The following is a 23,611-nucleotide window of genomic DNA, read 5'->3' as shown; positions in this document are numbered from 1 at the left end:
AAAAATTACTTAAGTGGAATACAGTTGTCCCTCGCTATAGCGTGGTTCACTTATTGCAGCTTCACTGTATGGTGGGTTTTTAAAAACCCGCAAAAAAAGTGAAGCTGCAATAAGTGAACCACGCTATAGCGAGGGACGACTATCTACTTCACTGGTGCGTACCCATATAGAATTTTATATGTTGTTAAAATTACGTAGGTTTACGAGTGTATGAAGTGTTTATAAGAGTGCGGGAAAGGTTTATAGGAGTGTGGGAAGGGTTTATAAAGCCTTAAAATATATATAAATAATAAAATAAATACAACGCCACTACTTCGCAATTTTCACCTGTCTCAGGGGGTCTCTGGAACGTACCTCCCGAGATAGGTGAGGGATCACTGTGTAATCAAGAATTGGAAATACAAGCAAGTCGTACATGACTATAAGAAAGTATGGTCAACAGCTTTGCAACATGTCTCTTCTCACTATCAAGGCAATGTACCTTGGACAGTAAGAGTATAATTAATACCTTGATCATTTTAATATCACAAAATTCAGGTCTCTAGTAGAGAAGAATGTATTTCTTTCTCCCTGAGATCCAAGAACATTAAAAACCCAATTACAGTAAAATCTTCCTTTAAAGCAACAAACTGTAATTGTTTGAGATGGAAAATACATACCAGTTCTTTCATTTTTGAAGAGATGTTTTACATCTTACTATTTCTTCGTTCATATAAGCATACCTGTATCCTGTACTTGTCATTTGTTATTGGTCTAAAGAGATGCAATCATAATATGAGCAACTTGGAACCTATAATAACAAGTAACAGCAGAAAACAAGTTAAGGTAGTAAGTTAAACTGCCCAAGCAGCAAAATTTATTGATATTGCACTACAGTCTAAATTTAACATGATGTTTTTACAGAAAGCCAATATTTGAACAATCAACAGAAAAGAAAATGGTTTAAAATATAAAGGTAACCTTCCATCATTCAAATTATATGTTGTAATTTCTACATTGGTGTTACATCAAAAAGATCATCATAACTGTTACAACATAGGAATTTGTTCATTTTCTTACCTTGCACTTCTAGAAAACGTTGGAAGTGCAGTGATCCCACAACATTAACTCCCAATTAATAAACATGAGTCATTTACACTGAGGGAAAGATACAAACCCAGAAATACAATAAACCTGCTCTAAAGGTATCAACTGTTGTAACTACAGGGTGGTGAACCCAGCAGGTATTTTCTGCTGGGGCTCCTTTTCTGCTCTCCCTGAATTTTTGACAATTAACCAAAACAAGCACCAAGAATTTCATTACTATATATACACAGAATCGCTCTCAGTGTAAAGTTTACTTACACAGTCTTTCTCCAAACAGTAAAATTCCCTAAGGTAAAATAATAAAATGCTTATATAATTTAAGGCAAAAATTAAATGTTAAATCATTTCACTTAAAACAACAGTGACAGTAATCACATTTAATCTGAAGTCCAGTTTTCTCAATTGAATATCATTCTTAGTGAAACCATTTTAATTTTTTTCTGCCAGCTTTTAAAATCCCGAATGATTTGTTACATAACTCAGCATAAATATCTTCACCTTTTTCAGACTAACACTATTCCCAAGAAAACTGTTTTTAAGACCACACATCTTCCATGAGTATTACGTAGTCCCCACAGCATGAAAGACATTTGTTCATATCTTGCTTTGGAAATAAACAGGGTATAAAATGGAATCAATTCTTTCTCCCTTCCCATCCAAACTAAATAGTTTGCCTTTATTCTGCTTAAACAAAAGACTTATAACATTTCCCTTACGTTAGCTAATACAGGAATTATAATTCCACTTGATTAACCATTTTATTCTGAAATAAGATTGGAATTTTCATTACAGTCAACAAGTAAAATTAAGTATCTGAACTGTATGAGTCAGTACCTACCAAAGACAATTTTTATAAGGTATTAAGCCAATAGGCAAACTTCAAAAACAGTTGTAAGAAAAAAAATGTGTATGTATATATACAAATATATGTATGTAAAATAGTTCATGATTTTATTTTCTTACCCTATTTGTTACTGAAGGAATAGATTTATAATATTAAATGGAGGTCAGATTTAACTGTCCCCCGTCCTAATTCTGAAGTAAAATATAAACAAAAAAGCAAAATTAAAGACAGTTATTTGGACATTTGCTTTTGAAACTAAAAGATACTTGGACAAGCCCTGGCTGGTGAGTGGGAGGCGGGGCCAGGCCGTCCCGGCGTCCGGGGGACGAAGGCAACCATACATTGATGTTTCTCTCCCTCTCTCCTTCCCCCACTTCCCCTCTAAAGATAAATAAATAATAAAATATTAAAAAAAAAAAAAAAAAAAGATACTTGGACAAGATCTGAACGTGAACCTAAAATGAACAGCAAGACAGCAGTGCCTCCCGACAGTAGTGAGAGGCTCAGGGGAACTCCTGCAGGTGTCTTACGTGCTTTTGGGTCAGCGCACACCATAGGTCAAGCACATGAAGAGCATAAGTCCACTGCCACTCTGTTCCCAAAGTACTAGCACATCCCACCAACCAAACTGCTAAGGAATAGTTACTGCCTTTATTTCTTTCACTGTCGAAAACTCCTGCATTCATTTGCTGCCATCCATAGTCTGTTCCTAAATATCACAAAAGCATAAGCCAAGATATCATTTTACAAAGAACTAGCTAAAGAAATGACTAACAATGTAGACTTGTGCCCCAAATGTTTCACACCACAGGTGGTAGCTATTTAGATAGCTCAGTTTCAATGAATTAAAAACTAATTGTTACATTCTCCCTTAAAAAGACCACAGTCTGAGAATATTAACTAAGACTGAGGACCAGAAGAACACTGCCCATTTCACCCTAGAAATGCAGTTTTCTTTGTTCCAATACACTGAGCAACCGAAAATAGCACAGGTGTTTATTTACAGTCCTCCAATGTGCTTATGGCCCAAGGTCATTGAAATCAACTCAAAGACAAGATATGATCACTGCTTGCAAATTTCACAGAGGCAGATTCACCATGGGTATGTAGCACTAATTAAAAAAAAAAAAAGCTTCTACAACAGGGACGATACAAGAAGGGAATGGAGAACAGGCAGAGGGACTCAACAGCCTCCTCTTGGCTAGTCATACCAAGAAAAAAGTTTAAGAAACAGGTCTTCAAGTGGTACAATAGAGAGAAGCCAATATCCACCCCACCACCAAACAACTGCAAGAATCCTCCCACCAAAAATAACAAATAATGTTCAGGGTCTTATTCTTCCAGCACTGGACTAAAAAACTAAAGTCTAGTAAGAGGAGTGTCTGTGCGGAACAAAGTTACAAAAGCACCTGATTTCTGTATTGAGTCCCTTTCCCCAGAGCACCCTTGCCCAACACTACACAGTTAATGGAGGCACCTTGCCAAATTTAGTTCCTTTAATATTTTGCTTTTCAAGCTGCAACCACACCTAGACCATCTTCTCTGTAATCCACAGAAGACCCAAGACAAATATAATCTCTCTAATTAGTCATTTCATTAATCTGGGGACCCAGATTAAAGATTCAATTATGCCTATTTCTCAAGATAGAAGACTTCCACACACTTTATATGTTTTTTAAAATTTATGTTTCTTTGTACAGTACTTTATGTTAATCTCTGAGCAACTAAGCTCACAAAAGCCAGCCTTTCAAGTCCACTCCCATGCATGAGAGGTAGCTTTCCTGTTCGCTAGCTGTATATGGACTACTTCGTATTTCAATAGTAAATGCTACTGTTTGTCACAGGCAACCAGATGGAAAAGGACGGATCACCATTCAGGACAAATGTACAGCTACCACGTGAAGTGACTGTGGCTCTGTGCACTCTGGGTTCCGTGCCTATAAGGAAGAAGTGCACTCCAGTGTGGCTGCAGTTGACAAGTATCAGCACAGGAAATATGAGACTCTCAAACACTGATCTTTTAAGTGAGAAAATTTACTTCAGATTCACTGGATTGCTTGGCAACCATACTTGGGAAAAAAATAACTTTAACCCTACTTGGGAGAACACACCTGGTAATCGCCCCTCTGCCCGGACTAGGCAATGCTCACATTTCTAGCCTAGGACATCATATAGCAGCACTCACTGATCTTCTACAATTTCTTCCTTATGCTCTCTTTGCCCAGCAACTATACCTATCTTCTCCCTTCGGGCCGCTTTTACTTTAAGTAATAACCTACCGTGTTTCTTGAAACTGCAATCCAGATCTCTGCTCTGGAAGAAAGCATGGGCAAAGCCATCCTGGCCGTCTGCAACCTGCTGTCTTTATCACACAGGAGTTCAGACTCCAGGAGTAACTCAATTCCAGTAAAAAAGCATGCTGAGAAAGCCCACCATAATCTCACTTTTAGAATTTTTGGCAGCTATACAAATGTACTTTTAAAGTCTCAGAATACAAAATAAGGAACTCCAGAGCTAGGCTTTCCCAAGCTATCAGGAATATGGTTTAACAAAGCTGTTATTTTACTGACACCTGTTTACCTAGAAACCGGTACTTAATGGTAAAGGATGTTAACACCTTCAGACAAAGTAAGAGTTTGTCTTGTTTAGCTTTAATCTAACACTACAGCAATAAATAAGCCTCTTTTCCAGGCTAGAAAATCATCCGAGTCAAAATTACTAGGTAACAATTACTTTTCTTCAATCACAAAAATGTTAATGAATATAACCTTAAAATTATGATTAATATGCAAAGAAAATACTGTCTCAGAATAAATGAGACAATAGATGGCAATCAAAACAAAATTTCTGGAGGCAGCAGAGGGAAGTTTAAAGATACAAAAATATAGAAAGCCAAGAGATATTATCAATAGTAAGAAAAGTAACTTGGCAAACTTTTATAATTAATTGACTTTGCTCCTTACTGTTCAAGTTAACTAATTATTGGAGACCCCCCCCAAAAAAAAGTTAAATGAGAGGAATAGGTAATGAAATGTTTTGAATACACACTTGCACACAGAGCTGAACATTTCTAAGACCACTACAATATGTTAAGTTTTATAGAAGAGTTTAATCCCAAAAGAAGGATGCTATTCAGTTAGAGTTGCTCTTTTCAGTTGATACTACAGTCATCCCCACTTACCCACAGAAATGCTTTCCAACATCCTCAGTGGATGCCTGAAACCACGGATAGTACCAAACCCTCTATCACTGTTTTTCCTATATATACATATCCTTTCACTTAAAGGAAGCACATCCAAGTTGCCAGCATAACTACTCTTGTGCTTTGGGGGCATCATTATGTAAAATAAGGGTTACTTAAACACTGTGATACCATGAGTCAAGCTGATAACCCAGACGGGTGCTAAGTGGCTACTGGGCAGGGAGTGTGTGCACTGAATCCGATGTACCACGGACAGTGCAGGGTCCCAGGCAGAGGGACCGGCACAGCGTAAGGTTTCGTCACATGACTCGGAACCATGTACAATTTAAAACTTATTAATTACTTCTGGAAATTTCCATTTATTATTTCCAGACCACAGTTGCTTGTGGGTAACTAAAACCACAGAAAGCAAAGCCGCAGATAAGTGAGGACTATTGAACAAATTACTAAAAGTCAAAGTACCAACCCAATCTTATAGCATAAAACTAATTTTGCTAAATTTCACTACTTGTCATTATCTGTACTGATAATTTAATAGAAAAATAAGGATATCCAAAGCTCAAAGCAGCAATCACAATTCCTTTGACAGCACAGACTTGCCTTTATATATTAAAATGGGGTCCAACTTAATTTTCAAACATCTTCAAATTTCATCAATGCTCTTAAGAGTTCTATTAGGTTCTCAGACATCTTCAAACACTCATGTCTCAGAAGAGCATCACTATTTGAATTCCTAAAACCATTCTCTTGTTATTTCTTAATGAAAACTTGTGAAAGTATGTAAACCATACCCTTATCTTTTGGATTACTATGGTTAAGTACAAAAAACAATTCATCTAACATCTTACGAAACATTACAGTTACATATAAAAGCACCTACAAAATTTTTTAAAAATAAAAGATTCACAGTGCACTGAACCTTGGAACATATAACGTTGGAACATAAGAACATTTAAAAAGTGGATTCAAAGACCTATTTCTCTCTCAAAGACATAAACATAATGAAGCCAACACAGCTACTGTTCTCATCTAGCTTAGAATGCAGCACACAGGAGAGTAAATTATTGCATATTCAGCACACTTCTTTATCACTTGATTTCTTCAAACCATGCTAAATTTTCTCCAAGGAGAATCCAGTTCTGTGCTAAGCATGGCCTTTCTCAAGGAAACCTGAACAATGAGACACTAACACACGGGTCCAAGGGAGTAAGTATAGCAGGTATACATAGAACAGATACATCCAACTCACACATTTTCTGCATAGTTTAGTCACATCACACACATTAACTTTACTCACATAACTTTTTTCTAAATCTCAAACTGTCAAGATAGATAAAAGCCCCAAGTTATCAAAATCCCATCCCAACAATACCCTTACTTTGTGCCACAGTGCATTAGTGAAGGCAGCACAACAGCAGTATCATTGAACGATGGCTAAGCCACTGCCATGAAAAGAAAACGTGTTGGTTCTTGAAAAGGTTCTACACTATTAGAGGACATACTTCCGATAACTAATCTCTTTTGCTTTAACAAAGAGCTGAAAAATCCAACTCTAGGCACCGGAAAGAATGACCTTAGTATAGTACTCAAAAAAACACACCAAAAACCAAAACCAACCAAACGAAATTACTAAAAATAAATGGTTTCCAGACGACAGTAAATGAGTGAAAATGATTTACCTGCCAGGCAAATGAAGTTTCACTCCCTTACCAATTTAACAGGTATCTGGAATGCTGGGACCAACTATAAATATGGCTCAAGAAGACCCAAGCAAAGCAGCTGTATTTCTGGAAAGAAGAGTAAGAACTTCTAAACACAATCATAGAATGCATTTTTTAAAAAGTCACAAAAGGATTCACAAATTTGTCACATTAAAAGATGCAGGATTGTAAATTACCTAATTCTAAACACAATGTTGCAATTGTGAATTCCCCTGCTTAGCACCAAGAGGGTGACACTTTCATTAATAAATAGAATTTCTCCTTTAAAAATCAAGCCATTTAAAAGCTAAAGCAAAGTAATACAAAGTGAATTCCTTACAATAGTATTTCTTTTGAAAGCCCCATGGGTTACATAGAACCCCTATTAAAGAGGCTATCTATACAGAATAAAGATTTCTACAATAAAATTTACAAGCAGAGATATATTTTGTGGATACCACATGTAAAAAACTATTTTTAAACCCACGTGACAGATGCACACGCACACATATGCTCACATCAATCTCCCCCACCCCCTGCAAATACCTTCACTGAGGTCACAAGCAGCCCAGACTAAAGCCCCCTTACAGCCCTGGTGATTGTCCTCAATTATAGCTGAAATCCTCCTTAAAAAGGGCACTGCCATCCTTATTTAAATTTAAGAATCCTGAAAAATCAAAATACATTCCTAGGAGTTACGTGTGTTACTTCCATGTTCTGACTCCCACCCCCAGAGAGATGCTTTATTTGTACTTGGGTAAACTGCACACTCCTTTTCTTCCCACTCCACCATCCAGGGGCTGCTGCATGCTAATAGAAGCAAGTCAGCCTCTGCTACTACTGCAGACTGGAACCGAATATAAATCAGTTTCCACAGACCAACACTGAGATGAAATATAAAACCTAGTAATGTCAGAGTCCATATGTATTTACACAACCATAATATAGAATATACCTTCTCAAGAAAAAAACCATCATACGATTCTAAAGGGCTGGATGGCGAAGACATGACTGAGGCAGCTGCTGCACCATGGCCTCCATGTTCTCTGCTCCCCTCTCTCCGGCAGTCTCACAAGTTTACAGACTGCATGTAGCGCAACAAAGAAGTTAGAGCAGCAACTCCACACCCAACCAACTTGGTCCTGCTCCAGGCTGAGGACTTTGTCCTTTAATGAAGTGCTAAGAGTTCATTTGGATATGAACATTATATAGCAGATGCTGGCTCTAAGTAAACCGCCCAATGAAACTTCAAGCAGAGGAGGATTAGAGAACCTAGGTGGTAAAAAGCAAAGAAATATGCTAAATGCCATCAGAGAAGATGACCTGCAATCTTGACTTCTATGACATTTCAACTCTTATGTTCATTTAATAAATTATGTAGTTTCTTTTAAAACTTCAAAATAAAGAAACTATTATTGCAATCACTAAAATGGGTAGATAGACCATTCCCATTAACTTGATGATAACTCAAACATTATTTTCTTGATCAGAATATAAAAAATTACACTCACAGGAAAAAAAAATGCCCTCATAAAAGCAACTTAAATTCATTAGCCAAACACTGAAAATGTACATTTGTATAAAAACGTTATAAAACTGCATTTACAGTCCAAATTCATGTTTCTCCTCTCTCTTCTGCACAGAGAACAATCTCTTCAGAAACATCATTGCCTCCTTGCAATTCTTTAAAACACCTGAGAAAGGTAAGGCTCAGAGAGAGACACCCACTCAAATGTGACCGGTCTCTGCTCTTGGACTTCCACAACGCATGTGCTGCTATCAAAGGTCCAAGATTCTCATTATAGCATTATGGTCAAACTTGAAACTCAGGAAGGCTCTGGATGAAAAGGGGACCTTGCAATGTCCATTACATGCCACAGTCTGTCCCTCAGCATGTTCTAGCAACTGGTCTTCACCAGAGCAAGGTAAGTCATATGCAGCATCTGTGTAAAAAAAACAAAAGAAATAAGCTCAGTAACTGAATAAGAAATAAAATACAGCCCTTCACCTTTTGGTATAAATGAATTCATCCTTTATATTTTTATCTCCAACACAAAAATATGGTATATTTTTTTTATCTCCAACACTCTAAATCTAACCTAGGTTGAACCACCAAGATATTTTCCTTCCCTAAACTCAACTGAATTTCTAATCTCTTCTTGCAGACTTCCACACAAATATTCAAAATCTTATTTTAAGACCCTTAATATTTACTTGTTTTCAAACTGAACATACCTTTATTTACCTCCAATACATATTCTACGCCAAAATAATAGGAGCTTCTTGAGTGAAATCAGAATGTAAGCATTGTAAGATTAAAATTACAATGTAAGATTTGTAAAGATTCCAATTCTAGAAAAATAAAGCGAAAGCTTCATTTGGAGCTCATCAATCTTCAGGGAATATATCAACCTAAAGAAAAATCCATCTTTTCAAAACCACAGTACAACAAAGCAGTAGCTTACCAGGTTTGGGTGCTTTTTAAAAAATTTTTTTGATTTGTTTATTTTGTTTTTTTAAGTAGAACAGGGACCTGACTGGGAAAGTGTGTTTGGAATACACACCAAGAGGCAGAGGCAAAAGTCTGAAGTGAGGTTTCCCAGGCCAAGATCCCTCTTATACTTCCTTTTTAAAACAACTAAAAATTTTATATATATCTATATTATGACCAACTAAGCTGGGTATACAAAGTTACAGTGTGCCTTCTTTAATGTTCCTGAACACAGACTTTTTAAAGATCTTATGTACTAACTTATTCCTGAACTTACATTAATTAAACCACCATGTTACATAAACTGACCATGTCCCTACCAGCCAAGATGTCCAGAAAAATCCTACTAAGAGTATTTCTACCCCTATAACTTACCTAAACTAAAATGATAGTTTCTGCTTCTTCATAGTTAACCTTAACTTTCCAAAGAAGGATTAAAACATCTCTTTTAAAATAGCTTTTATCCTGCTTAAATCACAGGTAGCCCTCAAAAAAATATTATAATGATTTTCATTCCTTAGACCTTTTCAGTCTATGAAAGCCTTAAATTAGATGGTGAATAAATATATAGCTACTGCACAGGTAATTTAATAAAATTTAAAATAGCACCCAAGAAAAAAACAGTCTGTTATACTTCCAAATTAAATCAGTATTTCTAAAGACCTTTCTCCACTCTTCAGCATTACTTTCCAATCAGATCACACACCTACTCTTCATAACTGAAGATGCAGAAGTTCCAAATGTCATGTTAATAAGAGCTATCCTTAGTACCACTTTAAAAAGTTGATCACCACCTTCCAGCCAAGATGGAGGCATAGATAGATAAGCTTTCCATGCTCACACAACCAAAAGGACAACAAATTTAAAAACAAAACACACCCAGAACTGCCAGAAAATCGAGCTGTATGGAAGTATGACAACCAAAGAATTAAAGAAGAAAAGGTCATCCAGACCAGTAGGAAGGGCAGCCAGGAGGTAGACTGGGCAGGCAAGGCAATGGCTGGCAGACCAAACAGTCCCACGTCCACGTGCAGATAAGCCGGGAAGAACAACTGGGGAGCAAGACAGACCGTGCAACCCAGGGTTCCAACACCCCAAACAAACTGAAGCCTCAAAACCTAGGGGCTGAGGCAGCAGGAGAACTTCAAGCCACACAAGAGAATTCATTGGAGACACTCACTGGGACCTAGATAGAATGTATACAAGCCCATCCACCCAGGAACCAGCATCACAACGGTCCATTTTGCCTATCCGTAACAGGGAAAGTGATTGAAAGCAGAGTAAGAGCCAAGCAAGCATCACTGTTCGCTCTCTGACCCCTCCCCCACATATAGCACCACAATGCAGCTAATTGGGTTGCCCCGCCCTGGTGAATACCTAAGGCTCTGCCCCTTACAATGTAACAGGTACACCAAGACAAAGAAATATGTCCAAATGAAAGAACAGATCAGAACTTCACAAAAAGAACTAAGCAACAAGGAGATAGACAACCTATCAGATGCAGAGTTCAAAACACTGGTAATCAGGATGCTCACAGAAATGATTACATATGAATGTAAAATAGAGGAAGAAGTGAAGGCTATGCAAAGTGAAATAAAGAAAAATATACGGGGAGCCAACAGTAAAGGGAAGGAAACCGGGACTCAAATCAATGGTTTGGAAAAAGGAGAAAATAAGCATTCGACAAGAACAGAAAGAAAAAAACTGAAGACAGTACAAGAAGCCTCTGGGACATCTCCAAACATACCAACACCCAAATCAAAGGGATGCCAGATGGAGAAGAGAAAGAGCAAGAAATTGGAAACTTGTTTAAAAAAATAATGAAAGAAAGCTTCTCCAATTTGGCAAAGGAAACAGACTTCCAGGGAGTTGAGGAAGCCGACAGTCCCAAAGAAATTAGACCCAAGGAAGCACACATCAAGGCAAATCATAATTACATTATCCAAGATTAAAGATAAGAAGAGAATCCTAAAAGCAGCAAGAGGAAAGGAGACAGTTACCTACAAGGGAGTGCCCAGAAGACTATCAGCTGATTTCTCAAAAGTAAGCTGGCAGGCAAAAAAGGGGCTAGAAAGAAGTATTCATAGTGATAAAAGGCAAGGACCTACATCCAAGTTTATTCTATCCAACAAAGCTTTCATTTAGAATGGAAGGGCAGAGAAAGTGCTTCCCAGATAAGGTCAAGTTAAAGGAGTTCATCACCACCCAGCCCTTATGATATGAAATGTTAAAGGGATTTATCTAAGACAAAGATCAAAACTATGAACACTACAATGACAACAAACTCAGAACTATAACAGAACCTAAAAAAAAGCAAAAACAAATGAAGCAAACAACTAGAACAGGAACAGAATTACAGAAATGAAGATCACATGGAGGGTTATTAGTGAGGAGGGGGGGAAATGGGGAAAAAGGCACAGGGAATAAGAAGCATTAATTGGTAGGTACAAAACAGGCAGGAGGAGGTTAAGAATAGTATAGGAAATGGAGAAGCCACAGAACTTATATGTATGACACATGGACATGAACCTAAGGCGGGGGGGGGGGGGAATGCTGGTGGAAAACGGAGCAAGGTAGAGGGGGATAAAAGCAATAGGAAAACTAATAGCATAACTACTAAAATACCCTTTAAAACTTTTTAAGAAAAGACTCCCGGCCAAGATGGAGGCATAGCTGGAAACACTGTGCCTCGTCACACAGCCAAATTTAAGGACCCCAGACACACATTCGCGTGCAGATAAACCAGGCAAAAACATGCAGTGAGACAGACCGCACAACCCAGGGCCCCAGCACCAGGAAATAAAGCCTAAAAGCACCAATTGGAAAAACCTGTGGGAGTTGAGGTGCTGGAAGAGACTCCCAGCCTCACAGGAGAGTTTGTTGGAGAGACCCACGGATGCTAGAACATACACCAGGGAACCAGAACCAGAAGGGCCCAATTTGCTTGTGGGAAGCAACAGAGAGAACCGAAATCCGAGAGACAGCAAAACAAGCGCCACTGTTCCCTCTCTGACCCTGCCCCCACTTATAGCATCACAACCCAGTGACTGAGTTGACTGGGTTGCCTTGCCCCTGTTAACACCTAAGGCTCCGCCCCTCGTACATAACAGGCACAAGACAAAAACATTATGGCTCAAGCAGAAGAACAACTCAAAGCCTCAGAGCCAATACTTTTAAACATCCAAGAGATTGCCAACCTACCAGATGCACAGTTCAAAACATTGGTGATCAGGATGCTCACAGAACTGGTTGATTTTGGTCACAAATTAGATGAAAAAATGAAGGCTAAACTAAATGAAATGAAGGAAAATGCACAGGGAACCAATTGTGACAGAAAGGAAACTGGGACTTAAATCAAGAGAGTGGACCAGAAAGAAGAAAGAAATAACCAAACAGAAAAGAAGGAAGAAACAAGAATTCAAAAAAATGGTTAAGAGGCGTAGGAACCTCCAGGACATCTTTAAATACTCCAACATCCGAATTATAGGGGTACCAGAAGGGGAAGAGGAATAGCCACCAGTGGGAAACTTATTTGAACAAATAAAGGAGAACTTCCCCAATCTGGCAAAGAAAATAGACTACCAGGAAATCCAGGAAGCTCAGAGAGTCCCAAAAAAGTTGGACCCAAGGAGGACTACACCAAGGCACATCATAATTACACTAGCTAATATTAAAATGAAGGAGAGAATCCTAGAAGCAGCAAGAGATAAGGAGACAGTTACCTACAAAGGAGTTCCCATCGGACTGTCAGCTGACTTCTCAAAAGAGACCTTACAGGCAAGAAAGGGCTGGAAAGAAGTATTCCAAGTCATGAAAGGCAAGGACCTACATATAAGATCACTCTGTCCAGAGAAGCTATCATTTAGAATAGAAGGGCAGATAAAGTGCTTCCCAGATAAGGTCACGTTAAAGGAGTTCATCATCACCAAGCCCTTATTATATGAAATGTTAAAGGGACTTATCTAAGAAAAAGAAAATAAAAAATATGAACAGTGAAAGGACAGCAAACTCACAGTTATTAACAACCACACCTAAAACAAAAGCAAACTAAGAGGACACCTAGATCAGGAACAGAGCTACAGAAATGGAGATCACATGGAGGGTTAGCAACAGGGGAGTGGGAGGAGGGGGGGGGAGAAGGTACAGAGAATAAGTAGCATAGACGGTGGGGAGAAAATACACAGGGGGACGGCAAGAGTAATGTGGGAAATATAGAAGCTAAAGAACTTATGACACATGGACATGAGCTAAAGGGGGATATGGGGGGGGTGTGCAGGGTGGAGGATGGAGGGGAATAAAGTGAGAAAAATGGGACACCTGTAATGGCATAATCAATAAAATATATTTAAGAAAAAATTTTAAGTTAGTCCTGGCTGGTGTAGCTCAGTGGATTGAGCACGGGCCTGCGAACCAGACAACTGCAGTTCGATTCCCGGTCAGGGCACATTCCTGGGTTGCAGGCCAGTTCCCTGCAGGCCAATTCCCAGCAGGGGACACACGAAAGGCAACCACACATTGATGTTTCTCTCCCTCTCTCCTTCCCTTTCCCTCTAAAGATAAATAAATAAAATCTTAAAAAAAGAAAAAATTTTAAGTTGATCACCAACTCCAGAAAGGGGGAATGCCCCCTTCTGAAGTCGGTGTACCTCTGACATATATTCTTTATGTCACACAGAATGAGGTCTCCTTACCTTTAAAATATTTTGCTCTACTCCCCTTCTAACCCTGAGCAATTATTTATCTATAACATTCATGCACAGCACCAAGGCCTGACATTTACAAAATAAATAGCACATTGAAAGGGCAAATAATTTCATCTCTAGCATTTAAATACATTTCAGTCAGTTTCATATTTAGAGAACTTGACCACAAATATGAACTCTACAGAAATGTGCAACTCTTTCTGCTTATTATATTTTATCCCACACTCCAGTAAAATCAAGGCTAGGCCAAAACCAAATCCCATGAGTCAGAGATTTTCAAAAGAAAATGACTTGCCTGTTTCAAAATTATCCTGAAGTTTTCGTGGATGAAGTTTCTTTTCACATTTCTATAAAAGAAAAAACATACACAAACAATTTCCAGCTATCTCACTTATTAGAAATGAGGATACTACTTATAAAGTGTAATATATTGTGAGCATATTTCCCTTTCAATAAATACAAATCTATACCATCATTTTTAATAACTACATGGTAGTCTATTGCATAGATCTACAATGCTGCATTTAATATTATCTTCTTGAATGGGTATTTACTTACATAGTTTCCAGGTTTTCATTATTAAACAGAGTAATGGGATAAATATTCTTTTAAGTGTTATCAATACACTCAACAAAACACAACTGGATATTGTATCATCGCTGCCAATCTGACAGGAAAAAATATAATAAATGAAGGACAAGTAGTCTAACAGTTAAGTGATGTCTAACAGTCTTTAATAGTGAACCCAGTAAGCCCCAAGTTACATAAAGCACCTTAGGAATTCAGGTAAAATATTTTTGCTAAGACTTAAAATTACTATTATCACTCACTGTTAAACAAAAATAGATGAGACTACAACAAAATTCAACATACAAACAATAAGACTTAATAAAAAACATAAACAAGACCTTTAGTTATGAATTACTTTCTGGAGTACAGACTAAAAGAATGGAAGTAAATGCTTTAAAATGCTCAGTTATTTGTGTTTAGGACTAATCTAATTACAGAATACTGACTATATTTTGTTTAATTTTTTAAAATTCTGCCAACTTAAAGGAAAAAATGCATTGTAATATTCTTTCAAACTTTCTACTTCATTAATATAATATAGACTCTATTTAGAATGTAAACAGAATATCCAAGGACTTCCTCTATAAAGTAGGTTTGACTTCACACTGTTTTCATAGTATTAAAATTAATTTAACCACATAAAGAGCAAGCATTACATGGGTCACTCAATCAATGTTAACAAACCTTTAATTGAAAATAGCCAAAAATTTTTTAGTGGGCAAACTGCACAATTTCACTCCATAAAAGTCCTTCAACTAAACATGCCTTGAAAATGCCCTTGCCTCACTGTTAAAAAGAGCAAACTCCCTGCTTAGCTTGAAAACTGTAACTCTTACCATCAAGGAATTCTGCTGCTTGGCCGGCTGGCTGTGGACCCCATTTGTTCTTTTCTTTTGATTAGGTGAGTCTTGATACTGTTTTCTGCCATTTCCCCTCATACTTTGATTCTGTTTTTGCAATAAGGAAAAATAAAATGTAAACCTAGAGTATAATGCAAAAGGAAAAAAGAGCACACCCCTATGAATTTGATAAGCTAGTTGAGTCAGTTTAGCGAAGCACCTCCCCCACAAAAAAAATGCACTGAAACACTGGAGAACCATACCACATCAGTATTTGTTCTTATAAACGACAGTGTTTCACAAAGCAAGGACTCTAGGAATCTTTCCACACCTCTTACCATATCCCATTTCTGCTTAGAGATTTTGTTTTAATACATGAGTTAAAAAACCATGAGAGGAGGAGAGGAACAAGTATGAAAACCTTACATGATCGTCAAAGCAAAGGTCTCTGGGAGGGAATGCTGAGGCACAGTGGCCGCAGTTCTTAGAACAGGAAATACACAGCATATGCGGTCAACTATTATCATATCACCCTCTTTAAGTTATTAATAAATACTGAGTAATAATACTTAAATTAATAATTAAATTAGTAAATATTTAAGTTAATATTCTCATTGGTGTTTCAAAAATGTGGGCCATTATCTCTAAGTTGAGACCTAAACCTTAAACACACAATAGCTAACATCTGTGTGTTATACTGCTTTAACACGAGTTAATTTTCAAATATCAATTGGCCCTTAAAGATATTAAAAAACCAGGTCTTTAAGAAGCTTGGCTAAAACAATATATATAAAATAACTACTATTATTTAAAATATATAAAAGATACATTCATTTACTTACGCTTTATCTACCTACAGAAAAAAATTAATGACTAAAAAAGCTTGAAAACAATAAGCTAACTTAACTAAAGAATGGTAGGAAAATATGGGTTATAGAGACTCGTGTTACCACACAATTTTAATTCAATTCCACTGTGCTCTTACTGGTATTTACTTTTTATTAGAAGTGCTTCAATACAAATAGAATTTACCACTTTAACCACTTTTGAGTGTACAATTCCTTGGCAGTAAATACAGGTAAAATGTTGTGCAAATACCACCAGTATCCATATCCAGAAGTTTTTCATCATCCACCTTTTGGCTATTATGGATGATCATGCTATTATGAGCATTGGTACACAAGTTATCTTTTGAGATCCTTCTCAGCTAGGAGGGGCTAATAACTCAGTTTAGGATTCATCAGTCTGTTTTCAATTCTTGTGAGTATATGCCTAGGAGTGGAATTACTAGGCCATGTGGTAATTCTGTATTTTTTTTCTTTTTAAAAATTAATTCTAGAGAGAGGGGAAGAGAGAAAGAGAGGGAAAGAAACATCAACTGATTGCCTTCCATACATGCCCCAAATGGGGACCAAATCTACAGGCATGTGCCCTGACCAACAATCAAGCCTGCGACCTTTTAGTTTGCAGAACACCCAACCAATTAGGCCACGCCAACAAGGGTTTTATGTTTAATTTTTTAAGGAACCACCAAACTGTTTTCCATGGCAGCTGTACCACTTTACACTCCCAGCAGCAATGCATAAAGGTTCCAATTTCCCTACACCCTTTGTCAACTTGTTATTTTACATTTTCTTCATACCCTAATCGGTATGAAGTGGTATCTCACTGTGGTTTTAATTTGCATTTCTCTGCTCACAAATGATGTTGGGCATCTTTTCATGTACTTATTGCCATTTGCATATTTTTTGGAGAAATATCCAAGTTGTTTGCCCATTTTTTAATTGGGTTAAAAAATTTTTTTTTGCTTTTCAGTATAGGAGTTCTTTATGTATTTTGGATATTAACCTATCAGATAAATGATCTGTAAATACATTCTCCAACTCTATAGTATCTTTTCACTCTTTTGATGGTGTCCTCTGATGCACAAAAGCTTTTAATTTTGATAAATCCAGTATATTTTTTAGAAGACTGAAAATAAAAAGTGGTACCAAAATGGATGGCTAAAATAACAAAGACCTATAATACCAAGCATTAGTAAGGACATGACACAATTGTAATTCTCATATACAGGGTCTGGCAGAAGTAACGCCGGCTGGGGTGTGGTTGGTAGGGTAATAATACGAGTGTAATAATTTATAGTTTAATTTGAACATTTCACCTAAAATTTCATATGGTGTGCTTGAGTGTGATACTGTTATACTACAGAATTACATGCTTATGATTTTGATAAAAGATTTTGTAATAAAAAAGGGGTGTTATTTTGACCCTGTATTTTGCTGGGGATATAAATTACTTGAGAATATTATTTGCAGTATACACTCAAAAACATAGCCATATTCAGTGATCCAATAATTCTACTGTCAGTTATATATACCCCCCAAAATGCATATGTTCATCACAAGACATGTACATTAATATTCATAACAGTATTATTTATAAAAGCCCTTAACTAAAAATAACCAAATATCCATGGAGAATAGGACAGAGGACTTCTAGCCAACATGGGAGAATAGGTGAACACTGTGTCCTCCCATGAGCACATCAAAACTTACAGGACATCATGGAGAACCACAGCTGAACACAATTCCTGTAACTAAGGATATAAAGAAGAAACCACACCAAGACTAGCAGGTGGGGAGGAAATGCAGAACAGCCAGGTCCCACATCCATGGTGTGGTGATTAAGAAAACAAAAGAGCTATCTCAGCTGCGGGGATCCCCCAAGAAGTAAGAAGGCTAAGCCCCACACAGGGCTCCCCAACCTGGGTTACCATTGTAAGGAAGAAAATCCCCCATAACACCCGGCCATGAAAAGCAACAGGGATAGTGTCTGAGAAACACAACAGGCTGCTAGATACTGAGGCACTGCAGATACTATAGGTCTGATCACAGACTCACTCACTCTTTCACTTGCTCTAAGCTTTGCACAAGGGCAGCAGCTGGACAAGCGCCAGGGACAAAAAGGGAGGATACAAATTGACTAGCTTCAGGATGACGGATAGAAAGGCAAATAGCTCTTTCCATGATGAAGGGCTGGCAGATGCCAAATCTGAGTTCTCCATTAAGGCGTTAACACTGTTCCCACCACCACCATGATTTCAAGGTCCTGCCCCTGTGATTCTGAAACCCCATGCTACCCAACTCATGCAACCTGCCCAAACCTCTTTCAGTGTCTTGTCCACAAAAGTAGCCTGTCTCAGCTGTATGACAGACTTTCCTAAAAACTCTCAAAGGTTCACAAACCCCAAAACAAGGAGCATATGGCCTCCTCCTCCTCCTGTTGCTAAGCAGCCCAAAGCCAGTACTAATGGCAGCCAGCCTCAGATCACAGCATAGCCTCTCCCAGGCACCTCAAAGTCAAACACAGGCAACAACCAATATCACATATCACTTTGCAGGTCCTTCTAGGTGGCCATAAAGGACACACCCAAAAGGCAGACATGGCAGGCACCAGAGCCCCACTAAAGCTGATCCCACTAGCTCATCTACTGTAGTCACTATCAGGCCTCACATCCTGTCAGCCTAAAAGCCAATCCCACCCACTGATGTGCCAACATCAGTCAAGGCTCAACAACAAGAGGGCATACACAACCCAATAGAGGACACGCTGGAAGCACCTGGCTCAGTGAACCTGGGAGACTGCACCATTGAGATCCACAGTACTACATAAAACCTCTCTGCCAAGACTAACAGATATAGCAGCTCTACCTAATATATAGAAAGGAACACAGGGATGTGGCCAAAAGGAGAAGACAGAGAAATATGTCCCAAATGAAAGAACAGGCCAAAACTCCAGAAAAGGAACTAAACAAAACGGAGGACAGGAAACTGGCAGACAGTTCAAAACACTGGTTATAAGGACGTTCAATGAATAGAGGGAAAGAATAGATGAATGCAGAGACAATTTCAACAAACAGAAGCCATAAGAAAGAATCAGTGAGAAATGAAAAATACAATACTGACATGAAGAATACATTAGATGTAATTGACATCAGAGTCAGTGAAGCAAAGGATGAAACTGGCAATCTGGAAAAGTAGCAAAAGCACCTAATCAGAACAAAATAAAGGAAAAAAATTTTTAATTAAGACAGTTTAAGGGATCTTTGGGACACAACATTTGCATCATAGGGGTACAAGGAGGAGAAAAGAGATATCAGGGGTTAAAAAGCTATTTGAGAAAATAATGACTGTAAACTTCCCTAACCTGGAAATAAAATAGACATGCAAGTCCAAGAAGCACAGTCTCAAACAACATGAACCCAAAGAGGCCCACACAAAGAAACATAATTAAAATGACAAAGGTTCAAGACAAAAAGAGAATCTTAAAAGCAGCAAGAGAAAAGCAGTTAGTTATGTACACGGAAATGCCAACAAGACTGTCAACTGATTTCTCAAAAGACACTTTGCAGGTCAGAAAGCATGAAAACCAAGGACCTACAACCAAGATTATTCTATCCAACAAGCCTATCATTTAAAATAGGAAAGAGAGCCCTAGCTGGTGTGGCTCAGTTGGCTGGAACACCATGCTGTAAATCCAAAGGTCACAGATCTATTCCCACTCCAGAGTACATGCCTAGGATGTGGGTTTGGTCCCTGGTCAAGGCACATACTACAGGCAACAACTGATGTTTCCCTCCCCCGTCAGTTTTTCTCTTTTTCTCCAAGCATGTTCTCAGACAAGAACTGAAGGGGGGAAAAAAAACCCAAAAAGTAAAACAAAGAGAAAGAAATTACCAGACAAGAAAAAGCTAAAGGAGTTCATTGCCACCAAACCATTATTATAAGAAATGTTAAAGGGACTTCATAAGAAGAAAAAGGTCAAAAATATAAGTAATAAAATAGCACAACTACCTATCATTAATAACTTTAAATATGAAGAAATTAATAGCTCCCATCAAAAGACACATGGTAGCTGAACAGAAAAGAAAACAAGACCTATACAAATGCTGCCCACATAAGACCTACTTCAAAAGACATACATATATATATAGACTGAGGGATGCAAATGAAAACAAAAACTGCTGGGGTAGCAATACTGTTATCAGACAAAATAGACTTCAAAAAGAAAAAAGAATTTTAAAAAGGGCATTTCATAATGACAAAGGGATCAATCCAAAAAGAGGATATAACCCTTGTAAACATTTACGCACATAACAAAGGAGCACCTAAATACGTACATAAAGCAAATACTGATGAACATAAAGGAACAGATCAAACAGTAATACAGTAATAGTAGGGGACTTTAATGTGAAATCAATGGATAGATCATCTGACAGAAAATCAAGAAAACAGCATCCTTAAAATGACATGTTACACCCAATAGATTTCACTGATATTTAGAACATTTCACCCCAAGCAGCAGAACATACATTCTTTTCAAGCGCTCCTAAACCATTTTTTAAGGAAAGACCACGTTCAGCCACCAAACAAGTCTCAAAACATTTAATACTGAAATTGCACCAAGCATCTCTACAATCACAATGGTAAGAAACTACAAATATATTACAAGAAAACTAAAAAACACACTAACACATGAATGTTAAAAAACCTGGTAGTAAACAATGGATTAACAAGATAAAGAAACCAAGACACCTTGAGATAAAAATGAAAATACAACATCCAAAAATCCATGGAACACAGCCAAAGCAGTTTCAAGATAAAAATTCCTAGCAATACAGCCCTACCTCAAGAAACAAGAACTGTCTCAAATAAACCATCTAACCTTATACCTAAAGGAACTAGAAAAATAACAAAGCCCAAAGTGAATAGAGGAAAGAAAATAATACAAATCAGAGCAAAAATAAATGAGTCTTAAAAAAATACAAAAAATAGGCCCTTGCTGGTGTAGCTCTGTGGATTGAGCACGGGCTGTGAACCAAAAGGTTGCCAGTTCAACGCCCAGTCAGGGCACATGCCTGGGTTGCAGGCCAGGTCTCTCATGGGGACCACATGAGAGGCAACCACACATTGATGTTTCTCTCCCTCTTTCTCCCTCCTTTCTCCTCTTTCTAAAAATAAATAAAACCTTAAAAAAGATTTTAAAAATATAAAAAATAAACCAAGAGTTGAATCTTTGAAAAAATAAACAAAATTAATCTGTAACCAGACTTACCAAAAAAACAAGAATACCCCCCCAAAATGAAAGAAATGACAACATGACACCACAGCATTATAAAAAAAATACTACAAGCCATTATATGCCAACAAATTAGACATCCTGGAAGAAACAAATACAATCTTCCAGACTGAATCAAGAAGAAACAGAAAATTTGAACAGACCAACAACTACCAAAAAACAAAAAATTGAATCAGCAATCAAAAAACCTCCAAAAAATAAAAGTCCTGGACCAGAAAGATTCACAGGTGAATTTTACCAAACATTCATAGATTTAACAACTATCTTTCTCAAACTATTCCACAAAAATTGAAAAGAAGAGAAAGCTTCCGAGTTCATTTTATGAGGCCATCATTACCCTGACTGCAAACCAGACTAAGACACTACAAGAAATATATATATAAGCCAATAATCCTGATGAACATAGACACTAAAATGCTCAACAATAACAAGCCAAATCCAGTAGTACATAAAAAAGATCATACACCACGATCAAGTGGGATTTATTCCTATGATGCTGGGTTAATTTAATACCCTCAAATCAATTACCACAATACACCACATAAACAAAATGAAGGACAAAAATCATGATATCAAAGATGCAGAAAAGCATTTCACAAACTTCACCTCCCATTTATTATTAAAACTCTCAGCAAAGTGTGAACAGAGGAAACATACCTCAACATGTTAAGAGGCTACATATGAACCAAAGCTGACATCATAGTCAATGGTTAAATTAAAAGCGATTCCCTTGAGATGAAGAAGACAGGGATGTGCACTTTCATCACACTTCTATTTATCATGGCACTGAAAGTCCTCCCCATAGTAATCCGACAAGAAAAAAAAAGTAAAAAGTATCCCAAATTGTAAAGGAAAAAGTAACACTACCATTATTTGCATATGAGATGATATAAAGAACCTTTAAGAGTCCACCAAAAAGCTACTAGAATTGATAAGTCAACAATAAAGTAAAAGGATACTAAACTAATATTCAGAAATAGGTTGCATTTTATATACCAATAATAAATTATCAGGAAAAAATTTTAATCCCATTTACAATTGCACCAAAAATAAAATAAAATACTTAGAAATTAATTTAATCAAGGTGGTAAAAAACCTGTACCCAAAAAACTGTATGTAACAGAAGAAAGAAATTGAAGATCCCAATAAATGGAAGCATATACCATGCCCATGAATAGGAAGAAGTAACATCATTAAAATGTGCACACTACCCACAGCATCAACTGATTCAATGCAATCCCTATGGAAATACCGACAGTGGACTTTTGGCCAAGATGGAGGCATAGGTAACACACTGTGCCTCCTTGCACAACCAAAATCAGCACAACAATTTAGAAACAAAATAGCAACCAGAACTGACAGAAAATTGAACTGTATGAAGTCAGACAACCAAGGAATTAAAACAGACATTCACCCAGATCGGTAGGCGGGGCAGAGTCGGGCAGCTGAGCAAAGAGGGGTCGCAGCACTAAAAATGGCAACACTGGCAAATAAGGCACCCCGGGGGCAAAAGATGGCAGCGAGCAGACCCTGGTTGCACAGGCTATGGCTGGCAGACCCTGGGCAGCAACAGGCAGACCCAGCGAGGTGGCAATTGTGAAGTGAAGCATCGTGCACAAGGTAGATGGCTGACCAGGCACTCCCACATGTACATGCAGATAAACCAGGTGAAACTGGGGAGCGACACAGACTGTGCAACCCAGAGCCTCAGCGCGAGGAAATAAAGCCTCAAAACACCCACCGAAAACACTTGTGGGGGTTGAGGTACCGGGAGAGACTCCCAGCCTCACAGGAGAGTTCATTGGAGAGACCCACAGGGTCCTAGAACATACACAAGCCCACCCATCCAGGAACCAGCACCAGAAGGGCCCAATTGCTTGTGGGAAGCAGCAGAGGGGACTGAAATCCAAGAGACAGCAGAGCAAGTGCCATTGTTCCCTCTCAGACCCCACCCCCATATACTGTGTCACAACCCAGCAAGGTGGGTTGCCCTGCCCTGGTGAACACCTAAGACTCTGCCCCTCATACATAACAGGCG

The 23,611-nt window shown here is 37.9% G+C and overlaps 1 protein-coding gene across 1 annotated transcript in view; it reads right to left on the bottom strand.

The window, feature by feature from the left end:
* Nucleotides 1-2,354: 2,354 nt before the first annotated feature.
* Nucleotides 2,355-23,611, bottom strand: part of DCP2 (decapping mRNA 2) — a 60,916-nt gene continuing 39,659 nt past the window's right edge. The window contains exons 9-11 of the mRNA XM_037167028.2: nucleotides 15,433-15,543; nucleotides 14,322-14,373; nucleotides 2,355-8,775 (exon numbers count right to left, since the gene is read on the bottom strand). Coding sequence (XP_037022923.2) covers nucleotides 8,612-8,775; nucleotides 14,322-14,373; nucleotides 15,433-15,543 — 327 coding nt within the window. The 3' untranslated portion in view covers nucleotides 2,355-8,611. The remainder of the gene's footprint in view (nucleotides 8,776-14,321; nucleotides 14,374-15,432; nucleotides 15,544-23,611) is intronic.

Source organism: Artibeus jamaicensis, unplaced genomic scaffold (genome assembly GCF_021234435.1).
Source record: "Artibeus jamaicensis isolate MK-2021 breed Jamaican fruit bat unplaced genomic scaffold, CSHL_Jam_final contig_402, whole genome shotgun sequence".
Classification (NCBI taxonomy): Eukaryota; Metazoa; Chordata; class Mammalia; order Chiroptera; family Phyllostomidae; genus Artibeus; species Artibeus jamaicensis.
The sequence above is the reverse complement of the archived record's forward strand: the minus strand, read 5'-3'. Positions and strand labels throughout refer to the sequence as shown.